The 20251-nt window shown below is 41.4% G+C and overlaps 1 protein-coding gene across 2 annotated transcripts in view; it reads right to left on the reverse strand.

Moving 5' to 3' along the window:
• The window catches only part of kiaa1549lb (KIAA1549-like b), a 235947-nt gene that overhangs the window by 172191 nt on the left and 43505 nt on the right, over positions 1-20251 (reverse strand). For both annotated transcript variants that reach the window (XM_079874251.1, XM_079874250.1), the window contains exons 2-4: positions 19254-19595; positions 6918-7406; positions 5991-6106 (exon numbers count right to left, since the gene is read on the reverse strand). In XM_079874251.1, coding sequence (XP_079730377.1) covers positions 5991-6106; positions 6918-7406; positions 19254-19595 — 947 coding nt within the window. The remainder of the gene's footprint in view (positions 1-5990; positions 6107-6917; positions 7407-19253; positions 19596-20251) is intronic.

Here is a 20251-nt window from a genome sequence, read left to right on the forward strand (position 1 = left end):
GAATGAAAAGAGATACCATGACGAGATCCTGAGGTCCATTGTTGTGCCATTCATCCACAACCATCACCTCATGTTGCAGCATGATAATGCACAGCCCCATGTTGCAAGGATCTGAACACAATTCCTGGAAGCTGAAAACATCCCAGTTCTTGCATGGCCAGCATACTCACCGGACATGTCACCCATTGAGTGTGTTTGAGATGGTCTGGATCGGCGTATATGACAGCGTGTTCCATGTCCTGCCAATATCCAGTAACTTCGCACATCCATTGAAGAGGAGTGGACCAACATTCCACAGGCCACAATCAACAACCTGATCAACTTGAAGGAGATGTGTTGCACTGCGTGAGTCAAATTGTGGTCACACCAGACTGACTGGTTTTCCGACCCCCCCAATACAGTAAAACTGCACGTTTTAGAGTGGCCTTTTATTGTGGCCAGCCTAAGGCACACCTGTGAAATATCCATGCTGTCTAATCAGCATCTTGATATGCTACACCTGTGAGGTGGATGGATTATCTTGGCAAAGGAGAAGTGCTCATTAACACAGATTTAGACAGATTTGTGAACAATATTTGAGAGAAATAGGCCTTTGGTGTACATAGAAAAAGTTTTAGATCTTTGAGTTCAGCTCATGAAAAATGGGGGCAAAAACAAAAGTGTTGCGTTTATAATTTTGTTCAATGTATATTGCTTGTATGTTTCGAAGACACTCGTAATGAATTTGTAATGCACTTGTAAAATATCACTAATCAAGCATGTAATTAGTCCCTACACAGGCCTATACTTTAAGTATACTAAGTGTACTTGAAATTGTTCCAATTTAGTACACAAAAGTACACTAAATACACTTAAAGTTATGCTTTACCACAATTTAATTACAACTAAAATATACTTATTACAAAATTAGTTGTTTCAAAATAGCACACTTCAAGTTAATACTAGAACTACCGGAATTCCATAACTACTAGAACGACCATAGCGGTCATTCTGACCGTTCATACTTTGAAGTTCATATGGCCGTACTGAACATCATTTTCGTCATGTCATATCTCCATTTGAACCTTCTCTTTAAGTTTTCCAATGAAGCTTTTAATTCCTGTCTTCATGTTATGACGTCATCGCCCTTAAAACAAGCACAAAAGAAATATTGCCCCGACAGGTGCTGCATCTCAATGTGAGGAAAGTTTTGCGTCAAAAATATATTTTTTTCACCGCACTCACTACGTGAATAGACATGCAAAAAAGTTAGGAAACGTCAAAGCTTCATACCGTTTAGTACAGCCCTGTTTGTAAATAAGTTCATTAATCAATACAAAATCTAAAAATAAATGGATCTACAATGTTACCATAGGTTATAATAAAGATCAGGACACAAAATTTAAATTCAAATGAATGTGAAAATGTATTTTCCAGCCTAATTGATAGATATTTTCTTATTTTCTTTGTACAATAAAAACAAATCTTATGATACAATAACTTATAACATATATACAATAACAAAAAAAACTACCAATATACATTTGAATACATTGTAAAAACTTTCATGGACATGTATGCAGCATAATACAGTACACACAAAAACAGGCTAAGAAAAAACATGAACATTAGCTAAACAAGAAAACGAACTGCTTTAGAACGATTCGTTTCAGTGAACAAAAAATATTAACGAACAAAATCAGGTTAACACGTTTTCCTCCAAGTGGGCTCATTTGAACGGCGCAAACACCCCGCATCATTCACCGACGCTTACGCACAGTCCACACAGGTAAACACCGCCTTTCGTGTGCAGCTCCCACAGACTACTTTGTGACATTTGGCACGTCTCCTTGGTTTTATTTTTTTTGCAGTTCCTCCTTACTTGGCACTGCCTTCTTCTCTCCATCTGCTGCTGCTCCTGCTCTCAATTTTCGGGAAATGTAGCGGACTTATGATATCTATAATGCGTGCGGTCAAAATGACAGCAATGGCCATTCTAGGTAGAAATAGTCAGAACTGTTTAGTAGTGTTTTGTGATTTTAATAAAATAACAGTGTCAGAATAAAATATACACATATTTAGGAAAAGTCAGAGTCCTACAGCCACAAGTTATTACACTGTAAATTTTAAAAACGGTCAAAATGACTGGTGAGACAAATGACAATAATGACTAAACAGGTGATACAACTGAACTGATAACGAGAGTAACCATAGATACAAATGAGTGGCGGGAAAACAGAACAAAGGAAGACGTGACTGAAGGAAACAAGACTCAGACAGAACACAACTGTGACACAAGTAGTATTGAACTTTAAGTATACTTATTTTTTTCTAAGGGTAAAAGCAGTGGGTGAGCAATTCACTCTTTGATTTGCTTAAAGGGGTGGTTGAGTATGATTTAACTTTTCTAACTTTAGTTAGTGTGTAATGTTGCTTTTTGAGCATAAACAACATCTGCAAAGTTACAACGCCCAAAGTTCAAAGCAAAGGGAGATATTTGCTTTTAAAGAAATTGTTTTTTAAGGACTACAACAAATGGCTGGTAGGGACTACACAACATTCCTCCAGGATTAGTGACATCACAACCCTAAAATTTACATAAACCCCACCCCCGGGAACACGTAGTCCATGTTGAGAAGAGGAAGGCCCTGTCCCAAATGGCACACTCCGGACTTGTGGACTTCCTCAGAGTCCACACTTTGGTGACGTCATGTAATGCAGACCTATAGGGCCCTTGGTGCGAGTCCATTAGGGCGCATTGAGAGGTATTTTTGGGACAGACTCGATCGTCACGCCGGAAATAACGGTCTGGTTGTTGTTGGACAGGAGAAATCACATTTTTGCGCTCCGACGTCTTATCTCCATGTCAACTACACAGCCTAATTTTACAGTTCTATATTCTGATATTATGCATGCCACCTGGGCATTAGACAATAGATACATCATGCTTATTTAAATGCTGTATACAGTTGTACATAATAATACATAATGTTCCATTTGAACTAAGATTACCATTTTAACACATAATGAATAATTTAACACAATATTCATACTATGTTTAGATATGACTCAGTAAAGCCCTGACATTCGGTTCTATTTATTTAATGAATCATAATGCGATCCGCGCTATTATTATGTTTGAGACATCAACCACTGCTCGATGACCATAATGTTTGTATAAACTGTAGGTAACAACTGGTAAAATGTACATCTAGGTCATAAAAAACGTAATATTTTCTTCTCAGCCATGTCAACAATTGTCCGTGAGCGAAATCTCCTCCCATCCGTTGTCTGATTGGCCTTTCGCAAGGATTCCTGGGTAGTTAAAGTGTGTGCAGCCTGCATCTATGCGAGCTTCGCGGAAGACAGCTTCAAGGGTACAAAGGGGGCGCTGCTGAGCACACTTCAGAGCTTTAAAATGCTGAATGGGACGGCCTACGGACTCGTAGACTCAGCGAACACGCGCAATTTAAGTCCACGAGACTGAAAGTCCTCATTAAGTGCGCCATTTGACAGGGCCGAAGAGTTGTTGTAGTCGAGCACATTTGTGAGTCAGCTCAAATTGTAGCATCTATCTTTTCACGTGCAATCGAAAGTCACTCTGCGTGCATCTCACAACAGTTCCTATACGAGCGATTTATAGATTATCATGACAGAATATGCTAACTGAAGATAGTTTACTCTACATCAACAACATAAATTCATCAACTAACCATTCAGAGACGTCCTCTTGCATTCTACGTGTTGTCACTTCTTCTTGAGTCCTTCCATCTTTGTCTGACTCCGTTTAAACATAAAAGACAGAACAGTTTCTGTCATTGTAGTGTGTGTCTGCGTGAGGTAATCGGAGCTGCAAACACACCAGCTCTTGAAACCCGCCCTCTGTGTCAGGAGCAGCAGCATTTGCATTTAAAGGGCCAGACAAAAACGGTGCGTTTTTGCTCACCCTCAAAAATTGACAACTTTAAAATGCTATATAAAAATATCTGTGGGGTATTTTGAGCTAAAACTTCACACACACACTCTGGGGATATCAGAGATTTATTACATTTTGTGAAAAGGGCATTATACCACCCCTTTAATAACTTTGAATTTTCTGCTACATCCTCCACACCCTATAGTCAGAACCAGCCTGATCGGGAGTTACGGAGTGCAAATTAAAGTTTAGCACAGATTCTGTGGTCAAATTTGGTTTGTTACCTGAATTGCATAATTCCTTTAGCAAATCAAGTTCCTATTTTATTCACTTATGTGTTTTATATTTCACTTCTTTGTTATATATTTCAAGGAGAGCAGGTTTTCAAAAACCTTTTTATTTTTTGTCTGGTTCAATAAAAAAAAGAAGGTCAGTCATGTTTGGCCAGTTAGCATGCCACAAATACACCATTATTTAGACATAGCCATGTATTGTATCATGTGCCAGCAACTGTTAATGAGAATGGAAAATCTAATGCACAGTTCTAATGCACAATCTAAGGAGGTTTATTAGATCTCCTTGATTAAAATAAAAGATGCAGACATTGGCAACAAAAACATACAAAGAAAAAATAATGTAGAATATGCTGTGCTTTGGGTGCATGTTTCCCAAAGAAAGGACAGCTTCGCTAGAAAAATCTTGATTTGAACAGTCCAACCAATGGTAAACAAGCATAAATCAGCCTGAGATAGCATGGTTGAAGTACTGGCAGCAAATGCCAATATCAGTCTGTATTGAGAAACTGTGTTTCATTTAGCTTCTGAGTGAAAGCAGAATCTAAAATACACAGGGGTTCTCTATTCTTATATAAAAAAAAATAAATAAAAAAAAATTATATATATATATATATATATATATATATATATATATATATATATATATATATATATATATATATATATATACATACAGACCCTTTCCAAAAAATTAGAATATCATGGAAAAGTTTATTTATTTCCATAATTCCATTCAAAACGTTAAACTTCCATAGATTATAGATTCAGGGCCCACAACTTAAATGATTTCAAGTATTTAGTTGTTTATTTGTACATAATTTGGGCTTCCAGCTCATAAAACCCACGAAAACAGGATTTCAAAAAATTTGAATATTACATGAAATCACACAGTAATTACACAGTGATACCATGGTCATTGAACCAGGTTTTGGTTCTTTTGGCAGTGTGGGCAGGTGCAAATCCTGCTCGAAAATGAAGGAAGCATGAAGTGCTCTTAAAATGTCCTTTGAAATCGTTTAAGTTGTGGGCCCTGAATCTATAATCTATGGAAGTTTAACGTTTTGAATGGAATTATGGAAATAAATAAACTTTTCCATGATATTCTAAGTTTTTGGAAAGGGTCTGTATATATATATATATATATATATATATATATATATATATATATATATATATATATATATATATATATATATATATGTGTGTGTGTGTGTGTGTCACAGTGTGTGTGTGTGTGTGTGTGTGTCTTAGTCCAAACCCATGTAGTTCCTTCAAACAACACTTTGATGGGCCACTAACATTTGAGTTTTCCCTGGATTGCTTTCAACATGAGTATCGCATTGACATCACAGCCTTAATCTTTAACAAGTTAACAGGCAGAAAAGGTTTAGAAACATAGCCTAAGTGATAGTAGCTGTATTCCACTTCTGTTTCCACACAATTTATCATGTGTCTTCCCCCATCAGCCAATCAGAGTCACAACATAATTTTCTTACAGTTTCATAGTGATCTCTTGCATGGCATTTACAGCTTAAGGTGAATGGATCAAAAATGTACTCTTCAAGTATACTAAAACTCCTTTAGTCTAAGTTTGCTTACATTAAGAGAGGGAGATTTCAAAGAGAGGGAAGTGTGACTGAAGTAATTTGGGGAGTGGTTCATTTCAGTAGCTAGGTCTGGTGGAAGTTATAGCAAGACAGCAAACATTCCTTAAAGCAGAATGTCATTTGTGTTGGTGCATATTGGATTCTGAACAAACTGTAAATGATGATTTTGTTAAAAATTCTTGAATTGCAAACCTTAGCTTGAACCGTGCTGTCATTCAAGGCCTTCTTCAGAGCTTGAGTAAACCCTCGAGGGAGATTCTGCTTCAAAATACTGTCTAGACGACGACTCCGTAACTGTACGGACAACACTGTCATAGACAGAAAAATAAAGAGTTATAGTATTTTCTTTGAAGAATATAAGTTGATTTTATGTTTCTTATCTAATCAACAGAAACCATTTAATCAGGAAGGAACTTTGTAAAAAAATTACCATGGTAGCCTATAGTTTTTGCCAAAAATAAACTATTGTTACTCTTTATAAATTAATATCAATAAGATATATATACTGTATATACTGTATTTATCAACTAAGGCAATTGAACAGAGGGAAATGGATGAGACTAGAAAATGTTCCCGAATCCATAATAAGACCAAGACCATGGAAATATGCTCTACAAGTTTATTATCGAGTAACTACGACATTGCAATTCAGAATCTCCTACATGAACTGTTATGATAACAAATAGTATTCATTATTCATTATTATTCAATAACTGAGAGTAGGACTTTACATGTACAGAAGATTTATTCAAGGTATGTTAAGCATTAATGATTGCAGCAGTAGCAAATTACACTAAATGTTGTGGTACTGGACCAGATTCAATCTCAAATCCAAGACAATATTTTCATCGCTTGGTCTTGTCATGGACTTGGGAGTATGTGGGCTAGGATTTGACTTCTGGTCTCGGTCTTGACCCAAAGGAGCTGGTCTCGACTATACACTGAAAAAAAAAACTTTCTGCATGAATGATTTTCACTTTTAGGAAAGATCATTTTTTTGATTAATATAAAATCAAAATGTAGGTTTTGAACCAAACCATAAATATAATTTGAGAAAAGTATTGAGTATTATTATTAGTATTATTATTAAGTTTTTAAGTGACTTCTGAGCAATCACACCTGTTTTTATCCACATCTTGTCCGTGATGTTACATCTCAGCAGTGTGCCCTCAGTAGCAGCAGCTCTTGGAGGACCTAAAGTGCTTTTTGAAGGGTCCAATTTAGCACTCTTTGAGGTGGAAGAAGATGGGATTCTAGGTGTTGTCTTTGGAGATTCTGGGAGAATAGTTATAGTTCTAATAGTGGACCTAAGTGTTTTAGGGTGTCGTTTAGCAGCCGATGGCTTGGTAGTGCTAATCTGATTTGTGGTTGTTGTAAAAGGGATGCTGGTTGTGGTAGCAGTATTGCTGGTAAATGTAGTAGGTTGAGATATGATAGTAGTTGTAATGTCTGGCCGTTCTTGTTGTGTGTCCACAGCTGTAGCTGAAGGTCTACTGGGTGGAGCTGTGCTTTCCTGCTCAGATGGGTATCTGCTAGAATCACTGGCTTTATGGTGAGGGTCTGCAACTATGGATGTGGCCACAGGTTCCACCAGCTCAGATATCCACACTGAAACAACAAAATATTTGAGGTGAGGGAGGTGAGAAGGTGATTGTAGAGGGCAATGAAGATGGTGAATGTGAAGTAATGATTATGTTGATGGTGACAATGATTAAGATGATGATGGTGAGGATGATGGTAACAATGATGGTTACGAAGTGTATAAAATGTAATAAGGACATTAATTTAATAAGCATTAATGATCATAGGTGTGAAATCCAGATTTTTTTCATGTTTTTGAAAGCAATATCTTATGTTCACAATGCTGAGCATCAAATCAGCATTTTAAAATGATGATACAAGACCATGTGACACTGAAGACTGGAGTAATGGCTGCTGAAAATTCAACTTTGCCATCACAGGCCATTACATTTCAAAATATATTAAAACAGAAAACAGTTATTTTAAATTGTAATAATATTTCACAAAATGTCTGTTTATACTGTATTTTCAATCAAATACTGTAAATGCAGCATTGATAAATTTAAGAGACTTTATTTCAATTATTACAAATTATTACAAATGTTTGACAAGTCCTATACATTTTCATACTTTAACATCGACACTGAAATGTATCTAATGTATTGACAGTAAACAAAATAATTATATGTATTAACAAATTACAAATGCTTTTGAATAATTTTAGGTACATAAAATATTAATTTAATGTGATTAATATGGTTGAAACATATCACTTAAATTGTAAAATAAAGCAATAAGCCTCAAGAACTTGTGGTTTACAGTGATTTTAGGAGGTGTTGTTAGGCACGACACAGAGCAGAGCACCTAAAACCCCCTTAGCTGTTATAAAATTACTGTAAACTATGTATTATTTACAGTACTACTAAGAGCAAGTAGTCAAAATCTATGATTAGAGACTCCGGTATGAGCTTGAGACACGGACAACTTTACGTGTGACATGAACAAGACTTTATTATAGACTAAACACTTAAACTACTCTAACATACACATACATACATGCATACGGTTTACCAAGGGAAAGAGAGCTGAAGCAGAATACAGGAAAGCAAGTAGTTATAGCATTGTTTGAAATTCAGCAGATCAACAGCCTTAAGCAAACCATCAGTTTGTTCTAACACGCCCTTCTTTAAAAGGGGTAAGGTTACTTAATGTATCAAATAATGAGACTAAGTTTGATACTTGCATGTCTCGCTGTCACGGTTGTGAATTCATTGTTTCCTCTGTGTCTCGTGTCATTGTTGTTTACATGTCTGTGAGTTTGCGGGAGTGGGCGTTGTCCCGCTCACGTGTTTGTTCAGTGCTCCAGCTGTTCGCAATCATCTCATTCCCCACCTCAGCTGATTCACATTACCGTTCCCTATTTATACTCACTCATCTCTCCATTCCAGTGTCCATCCGTTGTTTGCTGTTCCTGTGTGAATGTTCGTGTCGTCTTCCGGGTTGTCGTGTCTTCAGTGGATCCCTGTTGTTTCACCGCACCCGAGCACAGATCACCGAGCACCAACACTCAGCACCGAGCACTTGACCATCGAAGTCCCTGTGTGTCCGAGTCTGAGCGTTTCCCCCTGTGTGGACCGTCCGGAGCTTATCCCTGCACGCGAGATCGCGACCGCACCCTGAGAGGAACTTTCATTCCTGAATTGTCTTATTCTGTGTTTGAGTTCCAATAAATATTGTTCACCTGCAATTGTTTCCAGTCTTCTGTCATGACAGAACGGATGGACCAAACGATGGGAGCAGCGGGTGATTCATCTGCTTCACTGGAGGATTTCATTCGAGTATGCATCGGCCGGATGGATGCACAGGAGCGCAGCCAGGGGGAGACAGGACGCGCTATCCAGACTCTGGTCACACAGGTGTCCGAGCTCACCCAGCGTTTTCATCAGCTACAACCCCCCACTGCGCCAGCACCTCCAGCAGCACTTGCAGTTCCCCCCACACCACCTATGCCTCTCTCCCAGTCGGAACCCAGACTGCCCACGCCTGAATTATACTCTGGTGAGCCGAATTTCTGCCGTCCATTTCTGACACGTTGCAGTATGCATTTCTCATTACAGCCCAGAACTTTTGAAAAGGAGGAGGCGAAAGTAGCCTTCGTTCTGACGCTACTGACTGGGAGAGCGGCGCTTTGGGGAACTGCAGTGTGGGAGAATCAAGACCAGTGCTGCTCCTCGTTCCAAGCCCTCTCGGCGGAGATGAGACGTGTCTTCGACCGAGCCGTCGAGGGGAAGGAGGCTGCCAGGGTCTTGACTGACCTACGCCAAGGAGACCGATCGGTATCTGACTACTCCATCGAGTTTAAGACCCTGGCGGCCGGGTGTCGCTGGAACGAGGAGGCGCAGTGGGACCATTTCCTGCATGGGCTGGCCGAACGTGTCCAGAGGGAGATCTACGCCCTGGACCTTCCTTCAACGCTTAATGGACTCATAGACCTGGCCCTGAGAGTGGACGCCCGTCTGTCCAGGATTGGGCAGAGAACACCCACCAACCCAGTTCAGAGTCGGAGTGAGAACCAGCGGTCCAGCGGCCTGGACACGTTCGGCTCCCACGATCCCGAGCCCATGCAGGTGGGGCGAGCTCGGCTTTCCCGGGAGGAGAAAGAAAGGCGGAGATCCCAGGGCCTCTGTCTCTATTGTGGTGGCAACGGACATTATGCCTATAGTTGTCCAGTAAAAGGCCCAGCCCGATAGTAAGTTTGAGGCTACTATCGGGTGGGATCTCCGCAGGTAAGACCTCATCCACTTCCACCATCCTCCCGGTAAGACTGAGATGGTCTACTCTGGATCACCACTGCACTGCACTCATTGACTCTGGGGCAGAAGGTAACTTTTTGGATCATCAGTTTGCACTACAATTACAGATTCCTCTTCTAACACTTTCCCAGAAGATCACAGTCAACGCATTGAATGGACAGACTTTACCCACCATCTCCTTGGTCACCGAGAAACTTACACTCATCACTTCTGGAAATCATGCTGAAACTATATCATTTTACATTACGGACTCTCAACTCACACCCATAGTTTTAGGACACCCCTGGCTCAGTTTACACAACCCACGTATCGACTGGAAAAGACGGACCATCTCAGCTTGGAGCACTGAGTGTCACAATTCGTGTCTTGTGTCTGCTTGTTCTGTTGTTTCTGTCCCTGTGTTACAGGAGGAAGTAGTGGATTTATCAAACGTGCCCGAGGAGTACCGTGACCTGAGTGAAGTGTTCAGTAAGTCTAGAGCTGCTTCTCTCCCTCCGCATCGTCCCTATGACTGTGCTATAGATTTATTGCCAGGTAAGTCTCCGCCTAAGGGCAAGATTTATTCACTTTCAGTTCCTGAGAGAGAGGTTATGGAGAAATATATTTCTGATTCTCTAGCAACCGGGTTCATCCGCCCTTCCTCTTCTCCAGCGGGGGCGGGGTTCTTTTTTGTGGGGAAGAAGGACGGCTCTCTGCGACCTTGCATTGATTACCGAGGACTGAATAACATCACGGTAAAGAATACTTATCCTTTGCCGTTGATGTCTTCAGCCTTCGAGAGGTTGCAGGGAGCGTCTCTCTTCACTAAATTGGACTTGCGTAATGCTTATCATTTGGTCCGCATCAGGGAGGGGGATGAATGGAAGACTGCTTTTAACACCCCTAGGGGGCATTTTGAATATTTGGTTATGCCTTTTGGGCTTTCCAATAGTCCCGCAGTCTTCCAGGCACTAGTCAATGATGTGTTGCGAGACATGATCGATCAATTCATATATGTTTACCTGGATGACATATTGATTTTTTCTTCGTCTCTCCAGGAACATGTGCAACACGTACGACTAGTGCTTCAAAGGTTACTAGAGAATGGGCTTTTTGTCAAGGCGGAGAAATGCGTTTTCCATGCACAGTCAGTTCCTTTCCTGGGACACATCGTGTCGTCTGAAGGTATGCTTATGGACCCTGACAAAGTTAAGGCTGTGGTAGAGTGGCCAATCCCAGATTCCCGCAAGGCCCTGCAGCGGTTTCTGGGATTCGCCAACTTCTATCGGCGTTTTATTCGCAATTTCAGCCAACTAGCCGCACCTCTGATTGCCTTGACCTCTCCCAAAACTGCGTTCAGGTGGTCAGACGCAGCTGAGGCTGCGTTTGCCAAACTCAAGAGCCGCTTTGTTTCAGCTCCTATTCTCATAGCCCCTGATGCTTCACGTCAGTTTGTGGTAGAGGTCGATGCGTCGGAGGTGGGGGTAGGTGCAGTGCTTTCACAACGTTCACCTTCAGACGACAGAATGCATCCCTGCGCGTTTTTGTCACATCGATTATCTCCTGCCGAACGTAATTATGACATTGGTAACCGGGAGTTGTTGGCAGTCAAGTTAGCTTTGGAGGAATGGCGTCACTGGTTAGAGGGTTCAGGGGTACCCTTTATAGTCTGGACTGATCACAAGAATTTGGAGTACATTAGAACCGCTAAGAGATTGAACTCCAGGCAGGCTCGGTGGGCACTTTTTTTCGGTCGTTTCGATTTTACACTTTCCTATCGTCCGGGTTCCAAAAACGTCAAACCCGATTCTTTGTCGCGTATTTTTGATCGTCCCGAACACGAAGCTACTCCTGAGCGCATTTTTCCTGAGACCCTGATTATCTCTTCGCTCACATGGGAGGTCGAATCGAAGGTCAAGAGGGCCTTAGAAGGGGTAACGCCTCCGATCCGGTGCCCACCTAACCGCTTATTTGTGCCGGAGGAATTACGATCAGACGTCGTCCAGTGGGGTCATAGTTCCAGTCTAGCTTGCCATCCAGGGGTGAGTCGTACCATATTTCTAGTTAAGCAGCGATTCTGGTGGCCCCTGATGGCTCGTGATGTTCACAATTTTGTTTTGGCTTGCTCTAGTTGTGCCACTGGTAAGTCGTCCAATCGACCCCCAGCTGGGTTACTTCAACCGCTGTCGGTGCCTTCGAGACCTTGGTCCCACATCGCTCTAGATTTTATCACCGCCCTCCCACCCTCCCAGGGTAACACGGTAGTTTTGACCGTGGTGGACCGATTCTCGAAGGCAGCCCACTTTATTCCCTTGCCCAAATTACCTTCAGCCAAGGAGACAGCGGTGGCAGTCGTTGATCACGTCTTTCGGTTACATGGCCTCCCGACAGACGTGGTTTCTGACAGGGGACCCCAGTTTGTGTCCAGATTTTGGCGAGAGTTTTGTAAATTACTGGGGGCGACGGTCAGTCTGTCCTCTGGGTTTCATCCCCAGAGCAATGGCCAAACTGAGAGAGCCAACCAAGATTTGGAAAGATCATTACGATGTTTGGTCTCCAAGAATCCCTCCTCCTGGAGCCAACAACTTTCCATGGTGGAGTACGCCCACAATACGTTACCAGTGTCATCCACGGGCCTATCTCCGTTTAAGTGTAGTGTAGGGTACCAACCACCTGTTTTTCCTAGTACGGAGTCCGAAGTCGCGGTCTCCTCCGCCCACGCCTTCATCCAGAGGTGTCACCGTACTTGGACGAGGGCCCGAGAGACACTCCTCCAAGTGCGGGAACGCACCAAGGCCAAGGCCGATCGCCACCGGTCAAGGCCTCCCGTATACGTCGTCGGTTCCAAAGTGTGGCTTTCTACTAAGGACATTCCGCTCCGCTCCGTTTCCAATAAACTGGCACCCAAATTCATTGGCCCGTTTTCTGTCACTAAGATCATTAGTCCAGTGACAGTCCGCCTCAATCTTCCTCCAGTGTACAGGAGGATTCATCCCGTTTTCCATGTGTCTAAAATTAAGCCCGTCTTTTTTGCACGCATTAATCCGCCAGCCCCGGTTCCCCCCCCCGCCGCGACTCGTAGATGGGGAACCATCCTATTCGGTTCGTCGTATCCTGGATTCCAGGCGGAGGGGACGCGGATTTCAGTACTTGGTGGATTGGGAAGGTTACGGTCCGGAGGAGAGAAGTTGGGTTCCTGCTCGTGACATCCTGGATCACTCCCTTATCGATGATTACAATCGACAGGTAAGGAGTTCTGGGAATGCCGTGAGGCATTCCTAGGAGAGGGGGTACTGTCACGGTTGTGAATTCATTGTTTCCTCTGTGTCTCGTGTCATTGTTGTTTACATGTCTGTGAGTTTGCGGGAGTGGGCGTTGTCCCGCTCACGTGTTTGTTCAGTGCTCCAGCTGTTCGCAATCATCTCATTCCCCACCTCAGCTGATTCACATTACCGTTCCCTATTTATACTCACTCATCTCTCCATTCCAGTGTCCATCCGTTGTTTGCTGTTCCTGTGTGAATGTTCGTGTCGTCTTCCGGGTTGTCGTGTCTTCAGTGGATCCCTGTTGTTTCACCGCACCCGAGCACAGATCACCGAGCACCAACACTCAGCACCGAGCACTTGACCATCGAAGTCCCTGTGTGTCCGAGTCTGAGCGTTTCCCCCTGTGTGGACCGTCCGGAGCTTATCCCTGCACGCGAGATCGCGACCGCACCCTGAGAGGAACTTTCATTCCTGAATTGTCTTATTCTGTGTTTGAGTTCCAATAAATATTGTTCACCTGCAATTGTTTCCAGTCTTCTGTCATGACACTCGCCCATTTGAATTAAACTGTCCTGATGCAATTTGTTGAGGCTCCAGTTGATCTTTGCTGATGTGGTCTTGATGAGAGAGAACTAGTGGGAGTCAGAGGATCTTTGGTGAATGGAAAGGCAAGGCCGCAGTCTGGCACAAGCTTGGGGGGTCCTTAGAAAACGTATAGTTCAGCATCATCTTCACATCAGGATTCCAGAAAAGGACTAAGAGAGTAAGTGGCTTAGAAGCTAGGAGGTGTGATCTTGTGATCAGTGATTTTTAAAGCGTGAAGATGTCATACCCTCTGGAGGTGTGTGAGCCAATAAGAAGTATTCCCTTTGAAGGGAGATTTTTACGACCCTTTGTGTTCTAGCAGGGCATTTGAATATGTAATTTTATAAGGTGTCTTATAATACTAATGCGTTACAAAGTTAGCAAAATGTAATGTAAATTAACAAATGGGGAATGAAGATTGGAGTTTATAGAGACTAAACATGCCACACATATGATTTTGGTTAACCATAGTATGCAACAAAGTCTGAAACATTAATCTAAAAGAGTTTAGAGGAGAAAATGAAGACATAGACCAAACCACATAAAAGGAAAATCATGAGATGGGAAAATTAGATATATGTTAATACATTTCTCACGTGGATATATATATAGAGTATATAGGATTAAAAGGGTTTATTTCTCCTTCTCAGCAAGAATTAAGTGAGAGTCACAATTCCCTGCAAATTCCTTTTGGGGGTCGTAAAAATTGTATCAGTCTCAATGTGTCCTGTAACAGGACACCGGGTTCTGCCAGTGTGTTAGCTTCATGTGGGATGTTAGTTTTTGGGGGAAGTTTCATAGACCTTTGTTGAGTGAGTGAGTTTGCTGGATTATTCATTAAATATAATGAATAATTTGTGTGTGTCTGACTGGTCCAGGTGTTACAATTGCTAAAAACTAAATTTAACAATTTACATATGTATAGTCTATATCAATGCTGTCATGGAATCCTATAGCTCTGTCTACCTCTCTGTCATCTACTAAATGGGAGGCATAACGTAACTCTTCTGAGAGGTATTTTGAAGAGAGTTACTCAGTCTGATCAAAGTGCCTAGTCATTAGCATAAAGTGAGCTGTCTCTGATCTGGTATTTGATATAAAAAGCAGTATAAATGTCCAGAGTGTTCAATGACCCCTCTTTCTCTCGGTGGTCCTGGCAGCCTGTCCCTTTTGAACATTTGAGCCAGCAGTTGTCTCTATTCTCTAAGTGCATTTCCAGGTAGCTTTGTTTTGGTCACTAAATAAATAATTTACAGCAAATGCATCAATAATGTGCTTCAGGCTGAGAATGCATGCTTCAGGTCGAATACCTGCAGAAAACCTGCAACTGCTTCAGAACACTGAAGTAAACGGCTGGAAGAAAGATATGTCATACTGTAGGTTGACCAGATGTATGAGACATTAAATGCTGTGTTCCAGAAAAAAATCCGAAAAATGTCACTTTCTCGAGCAGTGTGTTGTAAAAGGGGGGTATGGGAGACCCTAGTTCCCTATTTGTCACTCACTTCGTAACGTTGTGGACGCAACCTTTTCTGGCTAGAGAGAGATTCACCTCAACTTGCTCTCTGTCTCGGTCCTTCCAATTCCTTGCATTTTCCACCCAGTTGAGTTCTTGGATGGGTTGGCGGTTCGTCTCAGGGCGAACAAAATTTCTTTGGGCTCAAGAAGAGGATGAACTGTCAATTGCAGTATTAACAGGGCAGGTTTATGCCTTCTGACGCTGAAGACTCCACTGAAGAATCCGCTGGACTTCCACTGTCAAATGTGGTAGCTCAGTTTGATGCAGAGTTAACAACCATGCTTGCCCCGGCCCCCTAGAGCATCGGCCTGCAGTATAATCCTCCGGCCCGGTCCCGAGCGTTATCAGCTGGATTATTGATATCTGGGTTCGGGGTACAACTCACATTCGCACCCCGCACCAGTGCCCTTCTTCCCAGAAGAGCATGAAGAGCTTGCGAAGTCATGGAAGGCACCTTTTACTGCCAGGGCCCTCTTCATGAGCTTTTCCACCCTCACTACCCTTGACGGTGGGGCAGCCAGGGGGTATACAGAGGTTACACAGATGGAGCATGCAATTGTGGTACAAACCGCAGAATCGTCCCAGACTCCCTTCCAGGGCCTGTATGTTAACTTTGTCTCTAACGGGGAAAGGCTTACAGTGCTGCTGGACAGGCCAGCTTCGCCCTGCATGCTATGGCCATTCTGCAGGTCCATCAGGCCAAAACTCTAAAGACCTGAACCAGGGTAGTTCTGAGCCAGGATTTATGCAGGAACTGTGCTCGGCAAACCAAAAGTTACAGCGTGGGCTCTCGGCCAGGCCATTTCCACCATGGTGGTCCAGGAGCGCCATCTCTGACTCGGCCTTGCGGAGATGAGGGAGGTTGACAAAGTCTGCTTTATTGATACCCCCATCTCGCAAGGTGGCCTATTCAGTAACACTGTCAAGGACTTTGCCCAACAGTTCTCTGCAGTCAAGCAACAGACTGAGGCGATAAACACACCTTGCCTCAGCGTGACTCAACCGTCACCTCCGGGCTGCTGTGGTCACGTTTCTGCGGCGTCTGTCTGCGACTGTTTCCTTTTCTTTTTGTTTGACCCACATTTTCAAAGAAAGAGTAGCTTCCTCAATCCCTGGGTTGCACAGTCTGTAGCCCGAACATGTTGGACGCGAGATTGTCGCCTCCCCATGTCCAGCCGTGACACACACAAAGTCCTGCACAGGTGAGTGTGGCGCATTCAGCCGGTTCCGGTTGGGGTTTACAGAGCATGGTAGGTGTTCCTGTACAACCACAGCCACAGGATCACGATGCACAGCTTCCCGACATGGCGGTCAATGCTCCGCTTCGGTTCCCTAAAGCAGGTATGTCAAAAATGTACAGTTTGGAGGTCTGGCTAGCACTTCCTGATCCGTCGCGCTGGCTCATCAGGACAGTAAGACTCAGCTATACGACTCAGCTTACCAGGTGCCCGTCCAGGTTCAATGGCATCTTCTTTACCTCGGTGACAGGTGTAAGGACCACCCATTGGCCCAATGACTAAATCAAACAGTATGAGCGAAGATATAATGCGTGTTTGATCTTTTAAGCACTTTTGGGGGTGACAATAGTAGTCAAGACATTCTCAAATATTGTTCAAAACATTTACATATCCTGTGTTGATGATAGACATTAGAACCAATGAGGTTTGTGTGCAGTTTCTTCTTCCTTATATGTTGCTCACTGCACTGTGCACTGTGCTTCTCAATGAAAAAATAATTGTTGTTGACTTAAAAAAGTAAGTAACCTGTCTGCTAACCAGTAAAATATCTGGAAAGACATGATGGTAAGTAAATTACAGAATTAATGATGATATATATATTATTATTATTATTATTATTTTTTATTTATTTTTTTTTTCAAGGAATGAAAGATGTAGAATGTACTGCATGTTAGCTTGCTTATTGTACCCAAGAGCCACATGTCATAAAAACAAGAACATGGAAGTAATGACAAATGTTTTTGAAACAAAAAAGCTTCTATAATTGCACTACTTGAAAAAATATGCATTGCATTAACCCTGCTTGAATTTTAATGCATTGTATTTTTATGGGCTGAAATTCAACATGGTTATTTAAGCTGTGAATATTTCAATTCAAAACATTTCACACACGTTTTTATTATTAAAACATTTAATAATCCATATTCACCTTTCAGATTTCACTTCCAAAATATGCATTCTGTTTAAAAAAACAACCTATAATATTTGCAATTTTCAGTCCATTTTATTTCGCTTTACAAATTCACTTCCACAAATTCAGTGGTTCAAATTTGACAGAAAATTTAACATTTGACATCTGGGAACGGCAGGAATATCAGTAGATTACCTATTGATAATCTCCATAGCTGTTAGTCGACCTCACCAGCAGGTGGTGCAAGCGTGCCTGACGTGTTCATCATGCCTGACACCTACATGAACAATTTATAGTTGGTTTTATGATTGCAAGTCATTCTCTTCTAATGTTATTGAAGTTAGAAACGTGTACCAATGTCATGTGTAACTTAAGAGACGGTCCGAAATATATATATATATATATATATAATATATAAATATCGAAAATCCAGTGTCAAGCCATCTTTATTCCAGTATTTCACAGGGAATCGCTTAGTGTGAAACTTTGCGCGTTATGTTCATATTCTGAGTCTGCTTGCCTGTTCCTATATCTAGTATAGCCTACATCCCCAATAAGGTGCGAGTTTGGACTTTTATATAACTGTATTAGTCTATTTAGCGTTGAGTGTCCTGGCCGCAGGGGGATCCTGGAGAATGATCTTTTGAGGGAATCCCCAGTTCTGCAGCACAGCGCTGCGATATAAAGTAAAGAAAACTAAACAACTGAGAGAAATATATGTCTACTACCTCAGATTTAACTTTTTATCTGTACATCAGCATCAGGGAATAACATTATAATCTCGTTCACGGTAGAGCTGCTTAGATGTGCAAAACTAACTGTGAAGACTTAAATGTTTCACAGCTTTTGTGTCTTTACCAGCTTTTCCAAATATATACTGGCCCTGATAATCATCACAAATACTTACTGCTTGCTCCATTTCATAGTTTTCTTCGTCAACAGCCGCTTGCACCACCTGCTGGTGAGGTTGACTAACAGCTATGGAGATTATCAATCTGCAATCTTCTGATATTCCTGCCGTTCCCAGATGTCAAATGTTGAATTTTATGTCGAAATTTGTATTTGTATTTTTAAACAGAATGATTTTTTTGGATGTGAAATCTGAACGGTGAATATGGATTATTTAATTTTTAAGAATGAAAACATGTGTGAAATGTTTTGAACTGAAATATTCACAGCTTAAATATACAACCATGTTGAATTTCAGCCCATAAAAGTGCAAGCCTTAAAAATACAATGTATTAAAATGCAAGCAGGGTTAATGCAATAGTTTTTCATGTAGTCCAATTCAACAAGCTTTTTTGTTTCAAAAACATTTGTCATTATTTTACTTCCATACAAGAAACTATGCTTCTAACCACATGTTGAGAGCTGAAGTTCCAGCCACATAAGTTTTCAATGCTGTTTGCGAATGTTAGTTGGGATTATGGTTTTGGGAAACACTGAATCGTTGAACTATGTTGGTAACAACGGAACTTGCAACCATAAGTGTCTAACAATGCTTTTGGGAAACATATCCCTGATTGACTAGTCCATGTAACCTCAGTGACAGCTGCATTAAGTGTAAGATATAGTAATGGCAGGTTGAGAGAATTAGTCTCAAGCAGCATGCAGAGAAACAAACCTGAGCTGGAGGATTGATTGCTGACCAGCACAGAAAATGGAGGAGTGAATGAAGACTCCACTCTCTCCAAAGACCCGTTTGAAAGCCATTGGTGTGTTTTGTTGTCACGCACAACAATTTTCAATGGGTATTCGGGAGGCTTTTGGGCTGTGCTGGCAAGTAATGCAAGTATGGAGGAAAATGCTGGTTGTTCTCTGGTTCCCTTTGACAAGCCTGTTGAATCTGATTGGATTATGGAGGCAGGATTCCTGTCTGTCATAAGGAAGCCACTCAACAAATGGGTTGAGGAGGGTGAAGTGGCCACATCCAGAAATGCTCCAGAGGCTTCACGACTCAAGTCATCTGAAAAGAGAAAAAGATAATTATATAAATGTATCCTAAGGCAGTTCAATCCTCCTATTTACACATATCACAGTTTGTTCATTTTGAGGAAAACTTTTCCATGCTGTAATTTTCATTTTCTCTCTACAGAAAGCGTTTGCTTGGTGAGATTAAGGCACTCGAAATTACAGCTCTCAACAAACTTTTTACAATACAAAAGACTTTTCAACACACCAATAAATATGCTGATCCTCAAAGCTTTACAGTCTCATATAAAGATCTAAGTGGTGTAACATGAGGCTAGAAATTGTACATTGCTCAAAATTCCATCATAAAAAACTAAAATAAAAAATGTTAATCAGTCATAATTTATACAGAACTTTCTTAGCTACCATTAGTTTGGAATCACTGTTTCAAAAATGTTATGATAGTCAATATATTTGTGATTTTACATATCAAGAGTTATATTAGCAGTTATATTACATATCAGAATGTTGAATTCAACCAAAACAATAAAAATGTATGCATGCAAAATGCATTAATTTAATTAATTCATTAATTAAATAGAATTTATGGATCACTAATCACAAAATTTCAACTTTTTTCAAAAACATGTTTCTCTAACACTCTTCCTGTCTTCAAACAGATAGGCACGGCCAAAACTTGCGTCCAAACGT

Source organism: Squalius cephalus (assembly GCF_949319135.1).
Source record: "Squalius cephalus genome assembly, chromosome: 6".
Classification (NCBI taxonomy): Eukaryota; Metazoa; Chordata; class Actinopteri; order Cypriniformes; family Leuciscidae; genus Squalius; species Squalius cephalus.